At 41.1% G+C, this 26,762-nt stretch overlaps 2 protein-coding genes across 2 annotated transcripts in view; one reads left to right on the plus strand and one right to left on the minus strand.

Moving 5' to 3' along the window:
• The window catches only part of mgat5b (alpha-1,6-mannosylglycoprotein 6-beta-N-acetylglucosaminyltransferase B), a 60,595-nt gene extending 48,506 nt beyond the window's left edge, over nt 1-12,089 (minus strand). The window contains exons 1-2 of the mRNA XM_030090087.1: nt 11,869-12,089; nt 10,448-10,560 (exon numbers count right to left, since the gene is read on the minus strand). Coding sequence (XP_029945947.1) covers nt 10,448-10,560; nt 11,869-11,936 — 181 coding nt within the window. The 5' untranslated portion in view covers nt 11,937-12,089. The remainder of the gene's footprint in view (nt 1-10,447; nt 10,561-11,868) is intronic.
• Nucleotides 12,090-21,808: 9,719 nt separating this feature from the next.
• Nucleotides 21,809-26,242, plus strand: LOC115387788 (selection and upkeep of intraepithelial T-cells protein 2-like). Its single transcript, XM_030090646.1, has 4 exons — nt 21,809-21,950; nt 22,050-22,149; nt 23,263-23,583; nt 23,652-26,242. Exons 1-4 carry the CDS (start codon nt 21,948-21,950, stop codon nt 24,008-24,010), a joined length of 783 nt encoding a protein of 260 aa, XP_029946506.1. The 5' UTR covers nt 21,809-21,947; the 3' UTR covers nt 24,011-26,242.
• Nucleotides 26,243-26,762: the final 520 nt, after the last annotated feature.

A 26,762-nucleotide genomic window follows, 5' to 3' on the forward strand; every position in this document is an offset into this window, starting at 1 on the left:
CATTTTCCCTTCACTTGTGTGTTTTTTTGATTCAATCCCAACACCATCAGGATGAAAGGAAGACAGAACCTGAAGAAATGTTGAGCAACTGTGCCCAGTAAGACAAAACTGCAATATTTCATCACAGCTTGATTTAAATTCATCCATTCCTCTGTCTCTCTATTAGCACTTTGAAAGCCCGATAAATAAATGGTGTCATTCATGATTTTCACTCTAGTTTTGTTGGTGAAGGTCAGAGCCCTGCGTCTGACTCGTCACTGGGATAAAATCTTACATTCTCACTCGCTTTGAGCCGAGACATGCTCGTCTATCTCTCTCCCGGTCCTTTCGCTACCAATTCAAATATTCATCACAGAGAAGTGCGATTGAGCTTCGTTTTTTTTTTTTCTTTCCTTTTTAGGGCTCTATGAGGGAATGATGCATTCAGACGCTATCACAGCAGAAAGCCTCCATCACTTAGGTTGAGTGTAGCTCACTCTGCTTCACAGTACATGGAGTTTTATCCTTTTTCCAAGCTGCTTTATAAAATTAGAATCATGGTTTGATATTTTCTCAAGTTATTTCCTCACTTCCTGCTCTGACCCATAGCGAGTGTTAAGCTCTGTTCTTCAGCATCGAGATCTTATCAAGAAAAATGGATGACTTTTAAAAAAAGATCCAAATTCCAAAAAATCTGAAATATTTTTTATTTCTTTTACATGATGTGAGTAATGACACTTTATGTAAGGTTTCCATTGTTTTTTTTTTCCTTGTTTGAAATGAATAGGTGAAAATGCGAAGGTCCCAGCGCCTCAGTTAAAAACCCTCAATGAAAATCTTTTAATCACACAAAATTAACACACATGCAGCATTCACTAGAGCTGTATACTTACTAGAGCTACTTTTGAAGAATAATTGATTTTTCAAGCGACAAAAGTGACACAAAACATTGCTCTGTAATATGAAATATGTGCAAAAGGTATCAAATTGATCAAAAATGCTTTTATTTTATAATCCATGGCCTAAAAGGTTGTCTAAATTTAATAAACTTCTCTGTGGATTTCTGATTATAAAATAATCTTCACTCATAACATTCAATTTGGTTCAAAAATGGCTGAATGTGTCAAGTGTCACTTGGGTTTTTGTTTTACTTTGAAAGTGATTTTAAACAGTATCATCACCATTCATATTTTATCAGATTTGAACTAAAAGCATATTTGAGGTGACCTTGTGCACTAAATGTGGGAAAGAGTTGATTTTCCAAAGCAGAGGGAGAAACCAACCCGTTTTTATTTCTACAATTCTACAATTTCATTTAGCAGACGCTTTTGTCCAAAGTGACGTACAACACAAGCAAGAGTTCAGACATAAGAAAGAAAGAAAGTGTTCATCTTATGGAAAAGTTTACACTGAAGTGTCATGGTTTATTGATGCATTGTCTTAATTTTTGGAAAATCCTAAACAACTGGCATGATTTCAACATGCTACACAACTTCTTCCTCTGTCAATGTCATTAATTCATCACTGTTAGTTTACAAAAAAAATCTAGAGTGAGGAAGTTACCAAATCCAGCCAAACTCAGGTGGACCTTAAATGACAGTCTGCGCAACTTTTTGGACTCCATCGTTAAATTTCTTCAAATTTGTGAGATGAAACGGTGGCTTAATATTGTGAAGAGCCTCATTTATAAAGGAGTAGAAGGCTGCACTGGCACAGGAGCCTCTGCAGTGATCACATGATGCCAGGGAGGTGTAATAACTACTGAAAGTGACGCCAACTAGTTTCCTTTTCAAGCCTCCATCCTTTCTTTCCAGTAAATTCTCAACTCATCAGCAGAGTGACACTTGTTTTTTTATATACACAGCAATTAATGTTGCTAATTTGGTTGAATAATCCATCTTATCAGCTGATGGCTGATGGCTATGAGCATTTGGGACTTTCTAAGTAGTAAGAGAAACGGTTAAGTTTCAGGATTCGATTACAATTTTAACACTCATCACATGTTGATATTTTTATTAGTTAAATTATATTTAAACTTATATTCTTTTCCATCCGTGCTACAAACACAGATCACACAATAATCCCTGCTGTGAACATATTAATAGTCCAAAATAATCATTAGAGCCTTTCAACACTGAAAGGACAGATGCCGCTTTCATTAAATAGTGCCCAGAGTTGCACAGAATTGGGAAAGCATTTAATTCAGTCAAGCGTTTTTTTACAGTCTGGGAGTTACTGCAGTCTCGGATCCATGAGTAGATGCTTTGAACCTTCCCTGATGGTTCTCTCCCAGACTCTCAGAGCTGCTGCCACCCTCTGTTTGGGGGGACTGTGGTCTTTTGTCTGCTGTGTTCACAAAGCGGCTCAGCCAGGCTGAGATCTGGTGACGGACTTGGCGAGGGAAGAGTATTCAACCTCTTTGTCCTGCAGAGGGTTTTTTGTTTGTTTGGCTCGATATGGTTGGAGGAACGGTTCAGTGAACATCTGAGACCACAAAACCCTCTGAAATACATCCTCGGTGATACGTTTCCCATCAATATCGTAATTTTCTTGCTCCATTCTGGCTATCCAATTTCTACCTTTCCTTCTGTGCACCTACTTTATTTTGATGAACTGTTCACTTTAGCAAAACAGATCTCATTTCATACTGATGGATGACTTTGCTTGCGTCAGGCTGTTTGTGCATTAACTAGTGTTCCATCGATCCATCTGGTGCTGTTATATGATAAAATAGGTATTAAAGGAGATGACAATTGTTTTCTTCACTTGGTTGAAAACTTTCTTTAAAACTAATCCCCAAAATGCTGAAACACAAATGTAAAAAAAAAAAAAAAAAAAAAAAAAAAAAAAAAAAAAAAGAACCTGTAAAACATATCTATGAGAAACACAGTGCTCAGTTTACCCTGTGATAGACGAGCGCGGCTCCGCGGTGTTTGAAAGCACGCTATCATTTTCCAAGGTAAGAGTTTCATTTTCATTCTCTTTCATGCGCCCGCTAGTTTGCATAAACATGTTCCCTACTTTCAGAAGAAAATATGCATGAAAGCAAAAAAAAAAAAAGAAGCAACAAAAGACAGGAAATAAAACGCTACCTAAACCAAGAGTGGACTTGCTGGCCCAGTTTGCAGCTCAGACGTCTTACAACGCCTGATCAATGGCGCAAACCGCATGCAGCAGAAAGCACACAGACAGCCACACCATCGTATCAACGCAGCATCTCTTCACTTCGTGTTGTTCGTGCATTACTCAGCTTGAAAGCTATTGTTTGTCAATGTTCGGCATGTGTGTCAAAGTACTCACACACACACACACACACACACACACACACACACACACACTTATGGGCACGCTCTGATGGAGACAATTACAACATGGCAGATACTTTAGAGAAAACCATAATCAAAACTGCAGTAGCTAATTGCCCGCTGCTTCCCTCAGGTCACAATTAATTAGCTGATAGGACATTAACACACAAAATTAAACCAACATAAACGGTGTTCCTCAACAGCCCCAGCCCAGATGGAGCAATGATTTACTTTGCTTGTATTCCGATGTCTTGTTTGAAATATGCCCGAATAATCCCTAAAGGCGTATACCAAAAGCTTTTTCCCCCCCCCCCTTTTTTTTTTAATAAAATCCTCTACAAAGCTGTAAACAACAAAGCAATCTGAGATACAGAAGAGACGCTGGCAGTTGAATGTGGTCGGGTGTCACAGCCCATCTCCCGAAAACAACAATAACTGCAGTCTTTGTTGTCGTACCTGCCCCGTAATCCAGGAGAAAATCACTGCTCTTTCCACCAGACAGCGGCAGCTTGCGAAAGTGCCAACAATGAGCAGTCATCTTTTATTCAAAAGCCCTCTTTGTCAGACAGACTGTCACCTGCGCATTTGTTTTCACTTATCCTTAAGCACAGCGGAAGTTCCACCGATGGCAAAGGTCAGTTTATGTTATTCATAACATCTGGAAAGCGGAGCACCTCCACCTCGAGCGTGTCACCCATTCACTTCCTCATTCCAACACGGCAGTGAAGTTCACGGGCTTTTACGGGCCTGCAAATGTCACACCCTCCCTACGAGGAGTGTCACAACAGGCTCATTTTCATTCATCGTCAAGTGAAGGTTGCTGAGCCGTGAAATAAAAAAAAGTTCCATCAGCGTCTCCAAAAAGATGTAAACAGGATGCTGAGCGATGCTCCTCGAACACCTGATGCTCCACGTCGACTCTGCAATCTACTGAACCCTGAGGCAAAAGTCAAATAGTTTTTATCATTTTATCCAGAGTAATTCTCTGCAGCTTGTCTTCAGGCGCCCGTGGACTCATGTGAAGACCGTCTGTGACTTTATTTTAACATTTAATTTGTTATTTCACAGTGGTCACCGCAGCAAATCATCGCAACTTATCCTGATTTTACACCCGACGCCCCTCCCGCTGCAACTGGGATTGAAACCCAGATCACCCACATTTGAAATCAAGCATTCATGACACTCACCCAAGTTTGAAGCAGGATGAATCAGCTTTTCCACTGTAATGGGGAATATTTCTTGGTAACTTCCATAATAAAAGTTTTACATTCGTCAGTATTTGTGAAGACAGTTAAGATGTTAGTTCAAACCATGTTTTTATGATCGCTGGAGCTCAAGTGTTGCAGTTGTTTTAATACATCAGTTAAACCTTTCTTAACGCTCCTCCTGGTGGTCCGTCGGTTAAAGCCATGACATTAAGTTCCAGAAATGAATCTGTGGCAGACAGGGTAGCTGTAGAAAACTTCATCAATTAAACAGTTTATATTAAGCAGCAAGGTTTGAGAAAAGCAGTATCAGTAACTGGGATTAGTTTTTATTTCAGTGTTTAATCTACAACAGCATGCAACATTAAAACTACGATATTATAATAACTGTGGTCTTTGGTTGTCTGACAGTTGACTGGTCCAGTTCGTCTTTTGCCTCATGTTTACTTGGAGAGGCTAAAACTTTCCATAAATGTGAAAAGTGGCTGTCAAAGCAGAATGGAAGATGGTTTCATAATATCAATTACTCTCTTTCCAGTTTAGCATCTTTCTTTTCATCTGTTATTTTAATGTCAATACGTGTCTCGTCCTGAGGGAACACTGAACAACAAATCAACAAACAATTTAAATTGCAGATAATTGAAGATCAATGCTGTAATAACAAACTAAAACAAGGAATTTCAGCTGTAGAGGAGCCACCTTTTTTTTAGTTTCTTCATTATCCCGCTGTGATATCAAGAATAGAAATCAAAAACTATCTTTTAACTCAGACGCTCTTAATAGCTCCGTCATACCTTAAAGAGCTGTTAGTCCGATTTTCTAAAGGTTTTCTAAAAGTGGAACGGGAGGCAGAGCGCTCAGCTGTCAGGCTCCTCTCAAGTGGAACCAGCTTCCAGTTTCAGTGAAGGAGGCCGACACAGCCTCTACCTTTAAGGTTATTCTTCTCTGTTTAATAAAGCTGAGAGTTAGGGTTGGTTAGGGTTAGGTTGATAGATCACTTTGTTGTTAAGCTGCTATAGGTTTAGAGTGCTATGGGAGACTGTTACTGCACTGAGAGAGAGAGAGGATAATGTCTCTCTCTCTCTCTCCTTGCAGGATCTCTGATCTGAGCCTCCTGAACTCCTGCAGCGAGTGGATTAGTTTGCCTTCTGATGACAATCTGTTTGTTTCTGGTTGCTTTCTGCCTCTGTCCTCTCCTTTTCTTTGTCTTTTATCCCCTAAGCCTGACCAGAACAGCGGAAAGTCTCCACCTCTGAGTCTGGTTCTGCAGGGTTCTTCCTGTTTAAAGGAAGTTGTCTTCTTCTCAGGTGGAAAACTTCTTTATTCTGCAAAACATGTTAGAGACAACTGTGTTGTTATAAATCCAGCAATACCTGAAAAAAAAAAACTCCTTAGCTGAGAACCTAAAGCTCTGCCTCCTTCACTCTATGATAGATTTATTTCACCTTGAGAGGGGTCAATATTTGAGACTGAAAAACATTTAACACAGCTTCTAAAAACAGAACTGCTAATCATATCATCGCTTTTTGAATTTTTGGGTGACAGGGTGCTGAAGCTGAAGGGAAAATACCCTGCACAGATCGCCACACACACACACACACACACACACACACACACACACACACACACACACACACACACACACACACACACACACACACACACACACACACACACACACACAGTCCCCCCTTCACAAAGTTTACAGTCACGGAAAACAATAACTTATTTCTGTGTTTGGCCTCATGGTAAATAAAACTCATGCTTCACACTTCCCTTCTGTTCCTGAGGAGATGTTTAAACTCGCCCATGCAAAGCATAGGAGGAAATTCAAGCAATTTATAGGAATTATAATGATTTGTATTTTGTTTTGGGATGATACTGAAGTTTTTAAGTTGGCTTAGCCCTGAAGTGTTTCAAAACAGATCATATTGGGGTTTTTTTTGCCACATAAAAAAGGTACAATGAAAATTATATTACAAGTCTTAATGTGTTTTCTCAAGAAAATCTAATAAGCCACCTCATTAGGTTTACCTTTATAGTATAATATAAAATGAGACAATAAAAACAGCCTTGCTGTGTATTTTGCTTTTGCAAATCAGATTTTTCAGTTATAGTTAGTTGACTATGTCAGAACGGTTATAATTCTGCTTTAGCGGTTGGTAGGTGTTATAGTGCTGCAGTGCAATACAGTAAAAAAAAACAATGGTCCTAATTATCTGTAACGGTTATTGTAGCACCCAAAATATTATCAACACCGCAACAAACAAACTAAAAGTTAAGTTATTATCATTAAATGAAAACTTCCTACGGCACGGCTAAAGAACACCAACAACAACAACAAAACAATAACTTCGTGAAAAGCTGCAGTGGTGATTCAGAAGTTTGAAAAGGGAACTTGCGGCTGGAATGTCACTGGTTTGAATCCTTATACCAGCAATGCATGCTGGAGAGAGAAACTCTAACCTTTCCCTGGCCTCTCTGCCACCACTGTGAGTCCTCGAGAAAGGTCCCAAAACCCAGAAGCACCTGCTTGTTTGGCGTGAATCAGGAGCAGAGAACGAGTCTAACCTGACATGTACACATGAAAAATAAAAGGAGTTCATCATTTCTTTGTGAAGCAGTATTAATCTGCTGTAATGCATTATAATCGATTATGCAGGCATCACTAATGAAGTGTCCTGTGGCTGGAAACATCGGCAGAAGGTTGGTGAGAGCCCGAAGGAGTCGGTGAAGAATATCTGGCCTTGCTGAGAAACAGAAGAAAGTATATTTTCTCAAGAAAACAACAACAACAACTCAGCTACTGTTGTGTGCAGGTAGGAACAAGGAGCACAGTGGTATCTGAACCATTTAAGTCTTGCTCTAAGCAGGGTAAAACCTGAAAGCGTCCTAGGCCGATTTCCCTCTTTGTGGTAAAGCTGCATTAAGACCCCCATGGCAAAAGGACACACTGTGAAGGTGGTCTTCAAAGTGCTTATTAGAAAGCTACAGTACACCTCTGGAGCCTTTAAGATATCTGGGATCAAACGCCTCCGCCTTTCAAGCTTCCCACTCCGGTGGAAATAGTCTCCCTCTGTCCCCCACTCTTACTTTTACCACATCATTAGTTTCCTGTACCTTCAAAGGGGTAGTAATGAAGGGAATGCATGCATTTTAAATCTGGATACAGCTTTGTATCCAAACGCAGGCCAGTGTGTTCTTCTGGCTCTGCGGCGGTGCGGTGTCGACGAGTGCACCGCTCACACAGAAATCTATATCGCTGCGAAAAATAGAGCCAAAAATCAGGCGAGAGGTAGATGAAAACCTGTAATGAGAAAAAGCAGGGAGACAGCTAGAGGGAAACAGGAGGGCATGAAGAAACAGGAGGTGGAAAGACAATGATTACATATTTTCCTTCACACCTCTTGCTCTTCAGGCAGATATTGCCATTCAGAAGACGAGCAGTAAACAGTGTGGTGGTTTCTCTCAGCGCAGCCTGGCTATTTTGTTTACCCTCCCAGGTTCAAAACACTGAATGTTAAGTTGCTCCCACTGTCTATGAAATGTTCGCGCTCCCAACGCAAACGGATGCACATCACACTCACGCGGGCGGGAGGGGTGACGGTGCGGCGTGCATGTAGCCCTCTATAGCCTCCAGCAGTAAAGACATGGATGGGTGTGTTCAACAAGCACAAGCAAGGTGCTGCTCCACTAAACAATGCAGCCCAGCTCATTTATTACACAAACTCAAGGGCCGCTAATCCTCACTTTCTCACACACACACACACACACACACACACACACACACGAGAAACAGGGCATTTACATACTCAGCTCTCCCTGGTTAGCGGCAAGGCAGTGCTTAATGAGCTGGAGGCCGGATGCTTTCCCTTGACTGTAGCCTGCGAGCGGTTAATTAATCAGACAGCTCTCCTGTCTCACCCTCCTCTCTCCCTCACACCTCCAACCAGCTCAGCCGCCTGCGATTTCATAAATGGGTGAGATCCTTGAAATTGTTTCCCATGACACGCTTTTATCGCTGCGTTCCCCACGACTGTTACTACACCGGCTTTCCTGAGGAGGCACTTCAACTGCGAGTCGTCGTGGAGTGTTCAGTAACCCAAATATTTACAGCAGTCAGTCAGTGGGAACACTTCAACGCGATCCTGCTATCTCACACGACAAACAATCACATCACAGCACGCTGTTCTCTGATTGGCCTTGAGGCGCGGCGCCGCCGCTCCATCTGAGTGGAAATGCACGGACATCAGTGGGAAACGTTACCAATGCAAAACGAGGCACAACTGGTGTCCTTGGGTGAGCCGTGAGAGACGGAAGCGCTGCGTCGTCTCATGCCAGCTGGTATCTGTCGCCGAGCATGATGCGCAGTGTCAACAATGTGCCAGGCTGCGATAAAAAGGTGACAGACAATAGCCCAAAAGCTAACACTGACTCTCCCAAATGGCCCGTGCTGTTGTGGTTTATATGCAGAGGCACAAAGTGCAAACACTGGGAACGTGCTGAGAAAAATAACAACTTTTCACTCTGGGATGATAGTGCATAGTTCACAGTGGCTTTGATTTGTTGATCACTGCGAGAGCGAGGTTTTTTTTATTATTATTTCAAAAGTACATTATATTATAACGACAGTAGAGGTCACATAGAGGCAAGGCAAAAATACTCCCATGATCATAATACCTTTTATATCTCAAGAGTAGGTGTGAAGCTTGTTCTTGGATTGAATTTGAGTCTAGAAAAATCTAATTAACACCCCCAGCAGGAAGTACGGTCCATTTTGTTTTGCTTTATTATTACAGCCTCATAATAACAGCCTGATTGTGGTTGTTTATCCTCAGTTATCAGGTTCTATTCACCCATCCATCCTCTGCACCGCATTACGCAGTTCAGGGTCGGGAGGCAATGGAGCCGATCTCATCTGGCTATCGCCAAAGGCGATGGACTTGTCACTGCTCACCATTCCATGACAAGGTAAAGAGAGCAAGATAACCGCCCACTCATATTCACACCTGGGGGCATTTCAGGGTCAACAGTTTACCTCACACACATGTTTTAGGGCTGTGGGAGAAAACGAAGTAACAGTAACAGTAATAATAGTAAGTAAATCTGAGAGGATGAGTATCCCTGATACCACAATGTCTCTTCTCAAAAAAATAGTAATAATAAATTAATAAAGAAATATTTTGGGCTGTTCACCTCAGGCTAACTGATACAATGCTGTGGTTGTTTGGGCATTTACAGTGCTGAACATCTAATTTGTTGTTGTATTTTTCTGTGCCTACATTTCTTTTAGATTATTTAAACGACTGAATACTTAAGTTTCCAAATTTGCATATTGTTGAGGGAATCGTCGATAAAACCATCACGATATCAACCACTGTTTAAATATACATTTTAGGAATTTTTCGTGAGCTCCACTTATTTCCTGCCAACTCTCTCTTCTCTCAGCGTTGATGCTGAAAATCAATGCATTCTGCCCTGAGCAGAACTGAACTTCGCTAACCACGTGATCACAGTCGTTTCTCCACAGCTGCTCTGTGCTGCGCTCAACACTTTAAAAACCAGGGGTCACCAAATACAGATCTTCCTTTGGTTCATTCGCTTTGCATTTAGTTGTCTGGTTAAAAAGAAACATATATATTGATGCTGTCCTCCACTTGCAGCAAACATCCGAAAATGAATCCATGCGAGTCAGATTAAAGTCTTGACAAGAAGCTCTGTATGAAAGACAGGCGGAGGTATAACCGGCCGAGGAGAGGAGTCTGTCCGTGCGACGGCAACACCTCCTCAACACACTCATGATGAGCAAAGCGAGCAGGTCTGTCAGTCCAATGGCAGCAATCAGGGAATCCCCTTGAAGCTCTCAGCATGTTTCCAGGCTGTTCATTACCGGCGCGAGGCGTAGACCACGGGAGTCACGGGCGACCAAGCAGCGCCGACGAGTATCTGCGGGCTTACCTTCGGCTCGCACGGTGAAGGGAGAATCACCTGATCTCCTGGCTGAGAACTGGCCCCCGAGAGAGGTCATTAGAAAGCAGAGGCTGAAGAAGCCGATCCCCACCACAAAGATCCTGCAGGACAGCGATAAAGCCAAAGAGGTGATTAAGTGACAAAAGACAAGGTGAGAGCTCATGGGGCAGGGAGATAAAAAAAAAATAAAAAAAATAGAGGACAGACAAGGGCATGACAGGAGGTGAGGAAGACGATAAAGATGATGCTGTTATTTCACAGTAGAGGAAAAGTAGCAGTTCAAGCTGAGTTCAAGTCCTGCTCAAAGTCACGACTCGTGAGTCCTTTATGGGGTTTTATGGAGCGTGGACTTATTTTTCAAAGTTTATGTCGCTCCGTTCGGGCCCCAGATAAGCATTGTGTACTCGCTTGACTGTGTCACTTGAAATGAACCCATTCTGTGGGTGACTTTTTCTGCATCACACAGCACTCAGCAACCAAATATCCAAAATAAAACCAGTCAGTTACAGGCGACCGGCTGCGATTTGGAGAGAGAAAGTGAACACTGCAAATATTTCTCAAGCTTTAGAAACAAACGCTTTGGAGCGATTAACTTGAAAAGGGGGTTTGTCTGAGCGCTCCAGGAGTCATGCTGAGGAAATGCTTGGAAACAATCCTTTTATGGAGCCAAAGTGAGGGACAGATTGTTGCACTTCTGTTCTACAAACCTCACTTTTTATTTGTGGATTTAATGGTGCAGAAAGCTGACAGCAAAGAGGACGGAGGCACTCAGCTACAGTGTGTGATAGTGCCAAATCCAATGTGGGAGATAAAGGTGGAAAAACTAAGACTTGCACGCCTGCAGAGAGTCCTTTGTCTGCACTATTCACTTGAAATCCCTGTGAGTTTCTAACTGGGTTGTTAAAGCGGGTTTAGACACCAGCTCATCATGTATAACCACACTGTTTTCAGTGAGGAGGCTGTTAGAGCATCACAGGACTGTAAAAGTTAAAGGCAGGCTGAAGATGCTGGCATTGTGATTACTAATTACTACAAGTCATCCAGGTCCTTAGTTGGTCTCGCCCGTCTTGTCAGACTGGGAAGTTTTAATGAGTTTTCTGGTCTGCTTGGTTCGGTTTCACTGCTGCTGCTGGTGAGACTTTGAGCTGAGGAACCTTAATTGTGACACAGCAGGCGCCCTGCTGTTCCAATTAATTCCAATGGGCTGAACTTGCTGGAAAAAAAGCTGCTGAAAAAAGCCATCATTACTGTGTTTAACGCAGCTACCTGACTCGGGAATTTACCATAATAAGCTGAAATTCCCATCATGACGGGGCTTCAAGACTAGTAAACCTGCATGCAGAGCAATAACAATGATCATCGTTTGAAATGTGATGCGTTGCAGATTGAAGACAACGCGCTCTTCTTACCTGAACGGTTTGAAAGTGAGCAGACATCTCCTCACCATAATGGAAAGCTCGCCGCCGGCCGCAATCATTTTCCAAACACGCGTGAAGCTCCGGGTCCGCTGCACATCGTGCGAGTCCGCGTGTCGAGCATGACTTTTCAACTGGAGGCGCGCGGACTGGCGGCGAAGCGCGTCCGCACAACGCAACTTCTCAGTGGCACTGATGCGCGAGGCTTTGCGTGGAATAACTTCAGGAGAAAAGGTGTCAGGTGCGCCCTGCGGAGCCCTCACAGCAGGCGGTCCTCCTCCCGATGGAGCTGGTTCAGAGCAAGGCGAAATGAGAGAGTGCGTCCCCTGAAATAAGTTGTGCTTGTATCTGTATAGCTGGTGAATGGCCCGGAGTTCTTGACGCACGCAGCGCGATATGAGCCAGGACTGCTGAGTTCATTGAAAACCTCTGAGTGCGTGAAGCTCTGACACTGCTCTTATCACGGTCTCCTCGGCTGCGGCTTGTTCACTGAGAGCGCCATCTAACGATCCATACCCGAATCGCAGATGTCTTCATTATTTATATCATGCCACTATTTTGTTTTCTTTCAAAAAGTGCTAAAATCTGCCTTTTTGTTTCCTCCATGACCACAAATTACTGATTAAACAGAAACATTGTAAGTCAAAAGACTGGTATCACACAATCAGGATTCTTTAGAACAAGATTAATTGGATTGTTTCTGAAGAAATGAACAGATTCATTGCCGGAAATTATTTAATGCAGCATTATTTCAACTATTAAACGACAGAGCTACATAACAGCCGTTAGACTCATTGTAATTTATCCATCCTTTAGGTTTTGATTAATAGATTAAAACAAAGCAAAGTAAATAAACATAAAGCTCACTTACTTTTGCTCTCACAGCCAAATCAGCCCAATAAGCCACACCCTAAACAGGTCAAACAAAGAAGAAACACACCGGACTTGCTTGCATGCTATTGTTATGTTTAAACCAAAAGAAGGTGCTCTTCAGTGTACTTCCATGTGAAATAATCTGGAATGAAGTGCCCACATGGGTGCCCTTGTTGTGGTGGAAAATGGGATCGTGCCCCTTAATGTACCTCCACAAGTGAGAAAACATGATAAAGTGCTTTTAAATGAACAAAATGCCCTGTGAGATAGTGCTGTGTACGAGCGGGCTGAAGGTCTGTAAGCAGCATTATGTGATAAAACAGAAGAAGCCAAAGAGCCATATTTCAGTGAATGGGGTTTTCCACCGAGCTCCCATTTGTGAGATAACGTGATGCCACAGTAAAAGTGCATTATTCAATATAAATAACACACGTTCAGTGGCTCTACAGGGTGCACTGCAAGGAGTGAAATGCATTGCAAAGTGTGTTTCTTGGAAAGAAAAGACCTTACTGAGATGACCTTGCACTGACCACTATGGGAGCGGTCAATCTGTGCTATGTGTGGGGAAAAATAAAAGAACACGTGCAGAATATTGCAGGGTTGACCACAGCACCGAGAAGAGATGTAAAACTGTTGGGATGACAAAGAGATTCAAAATCATGAACATAAATATTTTTGCAGTAGTCATCAGGATAACTTAAAAAAAATGTAATTAATCCTGCTGTACAGGTGGTATGAAAGGTAAAAAAAAAACACTTCTTTGTCTGAGTCAGTGCATGAAATGCTGATTTTAGGTCGGATGTCGTGTTCTTCGGCAGACTTCGCTGTGAGGGAGCCCTGCTGTTTTTCAAGCTCCTATCAACAGCCCACACTGCCACGAAATCCTCCTCCGAGCTCCCTTCAGCACCACAGCGGGAATGCGTCGTTTCAGCACCGCGGACAGCTCCGCGCCGCAGCGACAGCGGCTCAACAGCGACACCTGGCGAGCAGCATGATAACATCAATCCCAACTTTGTTCATTTTCAAGGTTAATGTGCTGTGGATTTATCAGCCTGTTAAACAGATTTTATAAACAGGTTTATCCATCTAAAACATGTAGGATCATTCGTTATGAAGTGGAAGTCTGAATGTCCTTTTCTGACATAAACTGCAGAGATCTGCAGGAGCCCTGTGCTGTGCTATGCTGGCCTGGTGGTGGTTCAGCTGGTGAATCATGGTGAATCATTATTCAAATTCCTTCAGTATTGTCACTGCCAGCATGCCAGCAGAAAAACACAACAAATGTTTGTTTTACAAAAGAAGAAAGGAAAACAGCACACAGCATGCCTGTCATGTTTTTTGGTTCCAATATGCAAGCTCTACCGGCATCCCCATCAGTGTACTGTATGTACCATTAAAAAAAATATATAAATCAGCATGAATCACAATAATCAGGCACATACTAACATAAACCCGCACAAAACATGTAACTGGTCTGAAAAAATCATGCATATAGTCAAATCTAGATTCTGATCGCATGATTAGAAAAAGAAAATCTGATGTGAAAGAGAGAGAATCATAGATCAAAATTAAAACAATTAAATACATTGCTGAATGAGTCATCTGTTATCATAGAGGGTACATTACTCAGTGAAATGAACAGTAATTGGCATTTATTGTAAATCAAATTGGCATTTATTGTAAATCATAACACTTCAGTACTTTGAAAGTTTTGCTCTTGGAACAGCTTATTTATTTTGAGTCATTTATATTTTTTATTATTCCTCCATCTGCTTTGGCTGTAAAATATATTTCTGAAAACTAAAAAGTGACTGAAGAAAAGTTTTCCGGGGCCACATCTCACTCTGACCTTATGAACAGTCAGCCGCAGCATCGCCTGTTACCATGGTGACAGCTTTTACTGTCTTCCCTGTGTTTGTTGCTGCTATACTGCCTCTTGGCTCGACGCCCAGCAAGACTGACTCTGCTGACATTACAAGCCCGACCCGAAATTTGAAATTCATCAGTAGTAAGATCGCATTCATTTGTTCTGAAATGACAACTGGAGCAGCTTTCCACAAACTGTCTGCAGAGCCTGAACAGAGCTTCACCAGCAGTTATCAGGATATTTTGTGTATCTTAAGTGTATCTACATGTACAATGCAAACTACAGATTTTTTTTTCTTCAAATGAAGATGGTTGCAATTGAGAAAGTGTGAGAAAAATTCAATCTAAATCCATACCATCCATCCATCTTACTCTTGCATCCTGTGCAGAGTCACAGGCTGCTGGAATCCATGCTGAGATAAAAATAGACGTCAATCAATGATCTAAATGTTAACATTTATTACCAATACTGAGAAATGTTTTTTTGGAACTCACGCCGAAGTCTAAACAGACAATCCAGCTTAACTCGACAATTATATTATAATTGCTGATGCTTAACCAATGCTAATACTAAAGTGTATTCTAATGAGATCACCCATATCAATACTGTACATATAAAACCAATAAAGGGGATATCTAAATTACAGTATTTTAACTATTACAAAATCTACATCAAATACTGATGTTGATGTCTCTATGAATAACAACGAATTGTGTTTTCCTTTGTAAACATGGTTTAAATGAACGTTTACAGTTTCATCTTAAAAAAATGTGAAATATCTTGCATGGACAATATTTTTTGCAGTTTCTCTGAGACATTACAAAATGCAGAGGTGAACAAAAACAACCTAGTCTACAGAAAAAAACATGAAACAGAACTTCATGTCTGCAACTCCCACAGCATTGTACTCTTGACCAAAGGACAGATCAGTGTCAGGTTGAATGTAGAAGAAAATGTGTGGATGAACTTCTAGTTTCAAGAGTCCTTTGAATGGAGCAATGATTCTGATCTGAAATCCAAGGATCAATTGCATGCAGCCTGTGGCAAAACATTTGAACACACTGTCTCAACATGTATAAACTAGAAAAACAACTGCAGTTCCATCTGGTCAAAGTTTCCATTGTAATTTTGAAATGGGCATTTGGCAGTTATTTTTAAAGATGGATTTTAAGATTTTAGTTTTTAAGAATCTTTGATATACAAAAATGAAATTTAACTTAATTATAGTTTCTTCATTATGTTTTTTTTTCGTTAATTTGCTTCTTGTGCAATTGAGGGTCAAACTGACAGGGGTTTTTTTCAGCCTATAAAACTTGTAATTACTGTCTTGTTGTATAAGGACACATTGTTCTCAGAGTGCTGTTTGAAGAAGTTTAATCGAGTTTCTAAAAGCTGGAGGAAGAGCGTCTCCTCCTCTAATGGATAACTTATGCCAGATTTCAAACCTTACTATTTGATGAATCTTTAGATGGTAGGAAGACCTTATTTATTAAAGCATGGCTTCTCATTTTCTCCCTCTCCTAAAAGCCACGGCCCCTCTGCTCTCCCTGTCTCGCTCTCTGTAACCTTCCTGCAGGATCTTTGACTGTGAAGCTGGAAGTTTGTGATCTGCGCCTTCTCCAGACATCGAGTATGCAGCAAGTGGATTAGCTTGATGTTTGATACCAACGTGTTCGTTTGTTGTTCTCCATCTGTTTCTTTTTTTTTCTCAACTGTCATTAGATTATTGTCAAATTCCAGCAACTTCATTGCATTGAAATCTGGGATAAGCTGAGAGTTAAAGTGAGGACACTGCCACTGGCAGCAACACTCACACTTTGAAACATGTCTCTATTCCCATTTTGTTTTCCTCTCATCTTTTTCTCTCGACTTGCTCTGGTTCTGATTTTTTTTCCCCCCCTCTTCTTCTGCAGCTTCTGTGTTTGTTAAAGTTCGGAGCGCCCCTCTCCTTTTCCCGTCTCTCAATGACCTCTACACGACTGCATTATGCACATGTATTTATTCTTCCGCTGGCCTCCTGTGCATGACCTCTTTTATTTCTCTTTCTCTCAGTTCGTCTGCTTGTCTCACTCCTTTCTCCCTTCCACTGGTTTACACTCGCTCTGCTCTGCTAAAGACTCACGGAGGCAGATGCCCAAGGACAAGAGAAATCTTGAAACATCGGTTTTATACTAAACTCAGTATTTGCATTTGACTTGGATATGTACACCTGGGAATAAAACTGAAAATGCAGAATATAAATGAAACCCAGGCAAAACTCATCTCTCTTCCTTTTTTTTTCTTTACTTTTTTCATAGTTCATCTCTGCCAAAAGAAAATGTGTGGGAGAAAAAAGAGGGACTGGATCCTCAGCAAAGGCAGTCGGCCCACAAAATTTTCTTTCCTTCTTTTTTTTCCTTTCAGCTTAATAAAGCTGAAAGACAAATAACGGAAGCACTTTCATATGAAGCAAGAATCCTCACTTCTCCGGCGTTCTTGTTCGAGATGTCTGAAAGAGAAAACACAATTATCAGACTCTTTTAGGGCTTTTTACGCCTTCTACTGTTACACTTAACATTCAATATTCATTCCTCAGCTCTGGGGACTTAAACATAAAAAATAAACTGCGCGCCATCTCAAGTGTGTGAGCATCCATTATTCCTTGTAATAACTTTTTTTAACTGGTAGTTTGGCATGCACAAGTTGCACAATTAACTGTCAAAGTTTGGAAAATTTATACAACTGGATGAGCGCATGTTCCTTTTTTTATTTTATTCAACAGTGTAGAGTGTAGACATGTTTATACTCTCACAGGAAGGCATGAATTAGCTGGAATAATCATGCTCGTCAACACAGACACCCACTGAAGGTCGGCAGGAAACCAAGACACATTTGTGGCATAAAGAAGGCCGACAGACGTCAGGAAGTAAAGCTCATCAAGACATGATGTGAAATAATAGCGCTGGGACACGAGTGGCGAGGAACGCTGCAATCCGACACCGGAATATAAAAGCTGTGACAATATGAATCATTAAAACACATAAAGAGAAAGTCAGACCCTCGACTCGGGACCCTCAGCAGCTACACGTGCACTCACAAGCACATCTCTTCCTTCATCATGCCATATATGTCTGAAATTCCCATTACCATAACATAGTTATAGTCTTAATGGCCACTTAAACTATTCCATCAAGAGTCAGATCCATTAAGGGCTAAATTGCCGTGGATGTTGTTGCAAATAAAATATTCATGAAACCACCACATGATTTGACGTCTTCAGAGGTATGATAAATCTTTACAGCGGCGTGTTTTCTGCTCTGTGGACGAGTTGAGTCCGTGCACTATCTGCATGCGCACATCGGAAGTAACTCGATGTAACAATAAAAAATGTTCGACTCAATTTGATTATTATTCAAAATGTGTGCAAGTTGTTTACAGCAGCCGGTGCAAAGTACCATTGTCATCTGCACACTCCTGCACACACACACACATGCACACCCAAACACACACACACACACGCATGCACACACAATGAAAATGCATCTGTCACTGAGTGTGAGGTGACTCTTCCCATAAAGATCACTTAAAGTTGGAGGGAAGTTGAGTCAATTTTTTGGAGGACTTGAGGTTACAGGACAGAACACTGCATGCCGTGCTGGGTTGGCTTCCTGACAGAAATAAAAATAATGTCGCATTTTCAGTCTTTTGATCACATGAGTCCAATCTGACCTCAGTTTGACTTAAACTGCATTTTAACCTATACATAACAACAACCTGACCTTGCTTTAAAGGGGAGATATTACGCTTTTTTCACTTTGTGAAGAGTTTCTTATAGTAGTATGTGCTGCCGTAGCCTCATTATGATGTTCAAATTTGAAAACTGTCTGTTTCATCTCTGTTATGCTACACCGCATTTTGTGAAAACGAAACTGAAACTGAAGCTGAAACGGTGGAGTTTGAGTTTGGATTTAACTCCTCCCCCTGACTGTGCCCCCACCGTGTGTGTGTGTGTGTGTGTGTGTGTGTGTGTGTGTGTGTGTGTGTGTGTGTGTGTGTGTGTGTGTGTTCTTGTATTTCTATCCTTGTCGGGGCCAAATGTCCCCACAAGGATAGCAAAACATGGAACGACGTGCCTTGTGGGGACCTTTTTCCGGTCCTAAGTAGGAGAAACAGTGTTTTCTTGACCATGTTGTTGTTACTGAAAAAAGTAAAAGTGCAAAAACATTTCTTTAGGGTTAGGCTTTGTTGTGGTGTGGGTTAGGGTTAGGGTAAGGGTCAGGGTTAGGGGCTAGACATGAATGGGAGTCAATGGACGGTCCCCACAAGGATATAAATACAAGACTGAGCGTGTGTGTGTGTGTGTGTGTGTGTGTGTGAGAGAGAGAGAGAGAGAGAGAGAGAGAGAGAGAGAGAGAAAGCAGGCGTGGAGAGATGCGTTCAAGTGCATCTCGGAGAGCAGGCTCAGAAACAGCCTGTTCTGAGGAGGGCTCCTCAGAGCCACTTTTTCGACCGCTGAAACTCCAGACAAAGGATGAATTTGGGTCGAACAAACTTAAATACTATGTTTTTGGGCTTCTGAGACCTATATGACGCGACTGAAAAATAGCTAAATATGTCCCCTTTAATACCAAGATGTCATAATAATTTCTGAAAAGATTCTAATTTAATCCACTTCGCAAGAAACAATTTCTATTAAGAAGTAAATCTCAAATCGTGTTTGTCACACTGATTGTGTTCAGATTCATTTTGGCAAAAGTCTCCAATGTGCATGATTTCATCAATTCTGGCCCATAGTTTGGATATATTCAGCAGAGAGTCATACATTTGACCCCACTGGTGTAATTTTTATTTCCAAAAATACATGATTCAAGCAACACAATGAAATCATGTATAATTGTGTCTTACCTTAAAGAAATCTAGATTATTATACCTGCAAAGATTCAGAGTTGATGCATTTTTAATTCTTTGAATCCCATAAGCACACTACTTCAATCATGTTGGATTCCTTTTTTAAATATAAATGGTCATTTGTTTTTATTTGCAAATGAGATTTTGGGGGGCTTTTTAGAGTAGCAGTAAAGCGGCTCTCCAGCACATCCTTTTATAAAACTGGCAGGCCTCTCTGCATCCCCGCAGTGCAGCACTGTTTGGAGGCTATTATCACCACAAGCAAATTAGAGTGTGATGAGAAAAGCTCAGGTTTTACATCCTATTAGGAAGGAGGGCTCGCCCTCGGGGTCTGCAGCATTTGTCCCAAACAGTTAAAGAGAGGAGTGAGAAAAGTTCTTCTAGGCAATCCTTGAAGAAGTCGCTGCAGTGGACTGGTCTGAAGTCTTGCTGAAGCTATGTTTACCTGCCATCTCACACGGTTTGATCTCGGTGATGAAAGGAAGATATAACAAAAGAAGCTGATGCAGCATTCAACAAAACATTCTGTACAAACAACAAATGAGAGGTTATGAAATGGTAGAGTCTCTATATGCCCTTTCTCTTCGGCCTTATCAAGTAAGAATGATGCCAAAGCCTTGAAGTTGTAAGGAAAAAAGACTCAGAGGTCACTCAGACTGCACTTGTTTTTGTTCAGGCTTCATGTTGTGCGCAGTAGTAAGAATATAAATCTGTTTAAGGCTCTTTTCAGTCTGCAGACAACCGCTGGATACAGAAATGTTCTTTTTGCAGATTTGAACTCGAACAGAGGAAATATTAAGCAGCTTACTGTTCTTCCTCCTCTTGAGTCTTGATGTAGTTCCCTCAGTTGGATTTTTATATTAGTTGAACAGATTTAGCAATAATGCTGCACTCAGAATCAGTATAATTATTCAGGGCTTCAAGGCTGGAAAAAACTGCCAGCATCTGTCTTTTTGTTTCGCACCATGTTTAGTCATTTCGCTTTGACATTTTCAACCTGAAACAATGAGGACTGTGGACAGATCTTTATAACTCCAGAAAAGACTTGGATTCTGGAAATCAGCGTTACTTGTGAATGCACCGACAGTCCTCTTTCGAACCTCCTGTTTTTCCATTCATAAGCTCCCCGTCTGGCTGTGTTCAGAGGCATTTTTCCTACTCGGGACTTTTCCCAAGTCTCAGCTACTCATGAATGCACCATGAGAGAATTGAAAAATCCAATATAACTGTGCCTGCGACAGGCAAAATAAGCTTTATTTATAGGTGTAAAATGGAATAGCTGTGGGGGGGGAAGCACATAAATATGCATGCAGCGAGAGATTTAGAAATCGGCTTTGTGTTATTTTTCATTTCATTACAGCCGTCGATGTTTGTTTTTCTTGTAGTCATGATGAGTTGCGACAGCTCACCATCCTTCAGCTGCACGCAAATATCTCCCAATATTCTGAGCAAGTACAAACCGATCCTCATCCTGAAAATCCCCAGCCTTCCCAGCCCCGCCTCTGGGCTGCATCAGACTTTATGACTGAGCTCTCTGGGGATGAGACACTTCACAGTTTCGATTCAGTGTCCAGTAAAGAGTTACACAATCCTACTATTTTACACGTTGCTGATATGTACATGTATCCTACATTTAGGCACCCTTTAAGGTCAAAGTTTGCTTTTACCACATATTGTGGTAGGATTTTGCTCCGATTTTAAATTGGTACTTTAATGGGAACTTAAGACTTATCAACAATTCCGGAAACTATCAATAAAATGCTTAACCATGCTCCTAATTTCAGATTTACTCAATTATTCAACACCAAGCGATGCAACATAATCACAATTCAATGTTTGGATACAGCAGCTCACTGTCCCTTTAAATGTCAGCTCAGTCTGAAATGGCAAAAGCTGGATAAAATCTGCGTGGTTTTGGGGTTTCATATTCGATGTGCATACAGTTGTTTGCACAATTAAGAGATAAGAAGAAAAAGCTCTCAGTCTGGAAATCATCCATCTCTTCTGACATGTGGAAATGAAGGAAACGTGTTTATGTCTGATACAACAAATAAAAGTCAACAGCCATTCACATGTATATGAAGAAGGAACGTTATAGATTTAGCAAAAACTTAATTCTATGATTGTCACCGTGGAAAAAGTCAAGAAAAATATATCACAGTTGTTTTAGTGTGAGGCTTTTATTTCGAAAACGAAAGTCTGCCTCTGCTGCGGTTTCTGAGCACTGGTCCATTCCTGGGCATGCCTGCTCACGTTAGAGCGCAAACCTGATACTTCACCACCCTCACTTGAAGCTTCCTCGGCCATAAAGCAGATGAGCTGCTGCCTGATCTTCTACACAATACAACCCCTTCAGCCTCGGCGCACTAAATGAAGTCGACCTCAGCAGCACAGAAATCTAGCCTGGATGAAAGACGCTCACTAAGTGTGTGTTCTGGAGAGCACCATGGTGGGTGAAGCTAAACTTTTTTACTTCAAGTACAGCAGGGCTCTGTGTTTGGCTTTTATCTGTCTGGGTCTGATGTGATGAATATTGATTTCACTCCAGATCAAAGCGATGAGTTTCTCCTCTGCTGTAAGGACGCCTGAGCCCTGTGTTTTTACCTGGGTTTCCATTTTCGGCCTCATTTCTGCAGTCGGTGTGGCTGGTGAGTCTGCTGGAGAGCATGAAAAGAGGTTGTTTTTTTTTTGTTTGTTTGTTTTTGTGTTTTTCACTGAGAGCAGCTCTGACGAGATGGAAACGTATGATTCTTTTTTTTAAAAAGCAGTTTTAGCAAAAACATAATTGTGGTAAATTTCTTCACAAATCGAGGGAGGAAACAATAAGAAATGCAAAATGGAGACCTTTGAGATGCTGCATGTCTACAGTCTCATATTGATTTCTCAGTCAGTTTCTGTAAAGTCCTCTAATCCGCTACATCATTCCAGGAAGTAAAAGTAAAACACTTCGGGAACCACTTTGATAGGTCTCAGTGGTAAATATATTCCAAACTAATGGTTTAGACTGTAATCTATTCAGTAGTTCAGATTACATGTATGTTTTAATACTATGGTGCAAGGCTGCCATGTGCTGGTCAAGTCCAGTCTTTTAAATAAACTACACACGAAGAAAAGAAATCTGTCTTTGGTGAATTATGTCCTAGTTTTAATGATGATTCTCGGCACTAATTTGTAAACCATTAAGAAGCTTATTCCTCTTTTGAATGAAGACAGATTCATAAGAAACATGTATTTGCGCATTCGGTAGCTTTCTCTTCTGGAACACTAAAATGACCACAATCTTCTAATTGTCACGTCTCAAGCTATTGTTTAAGTGTGTTCAACTAAAATCTGTATATTAGACTTGAATCGAATCGTGAGTCATCCCCGATGATAAACATCCGGCTTGATAACATCTCAGACGAAGAGCTGACTCACGGTGTTGGAGCTGTACTGTGAGCTGTACTAATCACCTTCACTGATAATAAAATCAGCGATTTGAACATAATTCCTTGCATGTATTGCTTAGTGGACATTTAGAGATCCGTCACATTAATAGTGTTTGAGGTTTTAGAGTTTGGTGGGATTAAGACGATTCTGTGATTTGTTAAGTGAGCTGTGCATTCTTGGCTTTAGGAATGATGATATTTATTTGAAGCTCTCTCAGCGAAAGCTTGACACTGAACAGCCTAATACGAAGACCATATAAAGCGATGCTCCTTGAAGGTATTGGTGATGTAACTGTGGAAAGTGTTTAACCTTGTTATCGTTCTCTCTGTCAGTTTGTCAGGCTGTGCAGTTACGGACCGCGCCCAGGGTGGCGGCACACTGTGGACAAAACGTCACGCTGACATGTGATGTCAACTCGTCGCAGCAGTTGAACATCAAGCAGTTCCGCTGGCTGAGGAAAGGCACCGTGTGCGAGTACGAACGCGACCAAACTGGACAGGAACTCCAATGTGAAACCACAAAGACAGAACCTTCCCATCACAGACTCACTCTCACTCTCATCAACTTGAGGCCGATCGACGCAGGGACGTACACCTGCAGGCTGCACTCCAGCCAGGGAGTCAAAAACAACACAACTGTTGTTGAAGTGCAAGGTAAGTAAATTTCACAGAGGTGCTGCGTTGTTTTGTTATACCAGCCTGAAATGTCTCCATCTTCACAGAGTGCCGTGGAAATCTGACCCACTTCATGAACGGATCCCTTGCCGAGTGCTCATTTAGAGGAGTTTACCCCGGCGGGGTGGTCCACTGGTTCCAGGGGGAGGCGAACCTAACAGACTCATGCAGCACAAAGCAGGAGGTGGACCAGCAAGGACTTTATAATGTCATGAGTATGATAGAGGTAGAGAGGGGAAACTCAACGCAGCCCTATAACTGCTCCCTGTGGACGCCTTCTCTGAGGAGGTATCACTCCTGGATGCAGCTGCCGTTAGTCAAAGACATGGGATCATCAGGAAGCGCTGCTGGCCTGAAGTGGGCCTGTTTACTGATGGAAGTCATCATGCTGAAACTTATTGTGTGAATTTAACACTTGACTTGGGATATTTTGAAATGAGTGCCTCAAACAGGAAACTGTGTGACATGTAAAATGTGGCGTGAAGTTAAGAAGGAGTTACAAAGAAAATCTGAATGGCAAAACTGGAAATTAAAGGATGTTTTTTTTATTTTTGTCATGTAAATTTAAAGCTGCACTTCAAACTTCATAATCAAATTTCAACACTAGATAGACTGATCTCTGAAAACAAGTTTCCCCACTTGATGGCAGCAAAACGCTTTTTATACCTGACAAAATGTGCAACCGGACAATTACACAATAATACAGAGAGACAAAGCTTTGGTCTTCCAGATTGATCCCATGTGTAATGACTGCAGACTGCATCCCAGATATCAACAGATTAAGCAATGTTTAAGCTTTCCTGTAGACAAGCTTTTAAAAAAAAAATCCCATTTCGGGTTCAGGCTTGTTTTATGATCGGTGTAGTCAGGAGAGCTTGTTGAAGAACAGATGTATGCTTTCATTTGCCTCTGAGATCCTGTTCATTCGTTCAGGGGACCAGTAGTCTTAAATCCATAAGCGCTGAATGATATCCATGAGAAATCTTAAAAGATTGCTCATGCAAACATGCAATCACATAAATGGACTGAATTTTTTGGAGTTGACTGTAAAATAAGTGTATTTCATTGAGTATTGAACAACATTTCTATTAACTTGGTTTGCTTTCTTTTTCTTTTTTTTTTTTGTAATATTCTATAGTGTGAAACGCAAAAGCAAATGTGTTGTAGGTGGTCTTCAAGAGAAGAACTTAGGAATCATTAATCAAACCTTCTGTTCTGACCAGATTGCTGTTGCTCTTCTGTGCATTTCTGTTTAAAAAGATTCCTTTGTTTTGCAAGAGGTGGTTCGAGGTCCCTGCATATTTGTCTGTACAGCTGGTGGGTCTGAACTTGCCTCCAGATTTTTTCAGGTGGATGTTAAAAAGTCAACAGTCGGGCTTCATTTACTTTCTTTGAGTCCTTCTCACTTAGGCGCAAATGCTGTAATTTACATTTAGCTGGGAGGACAGGATGAGTCTCCAGAGCCAGAACAATGAGTCAGATAAGATCAACAAACGATCATGCAAGAACATGTGCGAACAATGTGTTGCACAGTTTTGTTCATAGCTGTGAAAGTTGCTTATACACACAATATTAAAAAGTAAAACTGGAACAAAGCTTTGGTGAAATAGGTAGGAAACCTGAAAGCTCTCACTTTGGATTAGATGTGCCTCTTTAACATGAAGCTGTTCTACAAAGAAACACGCAGTTTTCTTCATCAGTGTGATTTTCGATTGGTGCAATAAATCCAAAGAGCTGATAGTGGAAACAGAGGAGATGCTGCTTCCAGCACTGATCAGAGCAACACAAAGAAGGAGCAATAAGATGACTTGCTTGACAAAGAGTTAACCTTTATCGAGCAAGCCATCCTATTGAGTAACTTATAGATTTATCTGTGGTTCTTTCAAACTAACAACAAAACACGTCTGGCTGTCAGGGGATAATGATTGTACAATAGATTGCAAAAGGGGTTTAGCTCTGTTTCATAATTCACTTATATAACATTTTGTTTTGCGTCCTTTGGTTTGGCAGGAGTTAAAATGTGAAAACAGAAAAAAAAAAATCAAAAGCTATCTAAACGCTGTACACATACAAAAACAGCGTCTTCCTTATGGCTAAAGATTTATTCTGTTTTTATGAGATAAATAGAAATCTAGTAAAAGCTTCTTAAACTTAGAAATATGTGATTTTTTTTTAACCATTATTATATTTTGCTGGGCAGTATAAAGGGTTAATGCATTAGAGCTGATCAGTACAGGGGAGCCACCTGGGCCATTCTTTAGCAGTGTGCGCCGTGTGAGTGTGAGATGAAGGGTGTTTCTGCTAACAAGCCATCCTGCATGTAAACAGTGCTGAGTGTGATGAGTAACTTGAAAATGTTTCACAATGATGTAAAATCGAGATTAAAAGAATCACAGTGTTTATTTCCTTAAACAACTGTTGCAGAATACATGTGTGAAACTTTTGTTTTCGTTCCACTGAACGTGACGTAAGATGACTGTTTTATTTATATGGATGAATCACTTTAATTTCAGTGATGATTTCATTCCACAGTTTACTCTGCGTCAGTCAGTGTTGTCTCAGGTCTTGACAGACTAATGGGAACGATTCACATTTATCAGCTGTTTGTTTTTAAACTGATCATGTTTACTGACCTCAGACTATACCTCTAGAGGTGTGTGTGTGTGTGTGTGTGTGTGTGTGTGTGTGTGTGTGTGGGGGGGGGGGGGTTATAAAGCTTAATAGCAAGAGCCACGAGTAGGTGTACATTTGCAAAACATCCTCACACCTCCAGACAGTCACAATATTGTTGAGGTGAAACCTAAACAGGTAAAATGCTGAATAAATTTACAGACACTTTACTTAAAAGGGCTAGAATACCTGCGTAGTGTAAATACATTCTTATGACTCGTTTCATTCAAATGATTTGAGATTTTAATGCCAGCTTACACTGAGATGTTGTTAGAATAAGGCAAAAAAGAAAAATCTTAGTTCAAAACCAAAAAGTGTGTGTTATGTTGAAATCAGAAGGGATTGCAGTGACAGGTCACATCAGTGCAGTGCAGGATCAATCATCATAGAGAGACTTAGAATTCAGACGCCTGAGTGACTAGTGGTGAGATTTGTGGTCATCTTCAAGTACAAGGCAGATGTTTCATTTTCAGCTTTTCAGCTGTGAG

Source organism: Salarias fasciatus, chromosome 4 (assembly GCF_902148845.1).
Source record: "Salarias fasciatus chromosome 4, fSalaFa1.1, whole genome shotgun sequence".
Taxonomy (NCBI): Eukaryota; Metazoa; Chordata; class Actinopteri; order Blenniiformes; family Blenniidae; genus Salarias; species Salarias fasciatus.

What these genes read in the sequence shown, in the direction of transcription:
- LOC115387788 (XM_030090646.1), top strand. An exon ending in TTCTGCAGTCGGTGTGGCTG is followed by an intron (nt 22,150 to 23,262) that starts GTGAGTCTGCTG and finishes TCTCTCTGTCAG; the next exon opens with TTTGTCAGGCTGTGCAGTTA. An exon ending in AACTGTTGTTGAAGTGCAAG is followed by an intron (nt 23,584 to 23,651) that starts GTAAGTAAATTT and finishes CCATCTTCACAG; the next exon opens with AGTGCCGTGGAAATCTGACC.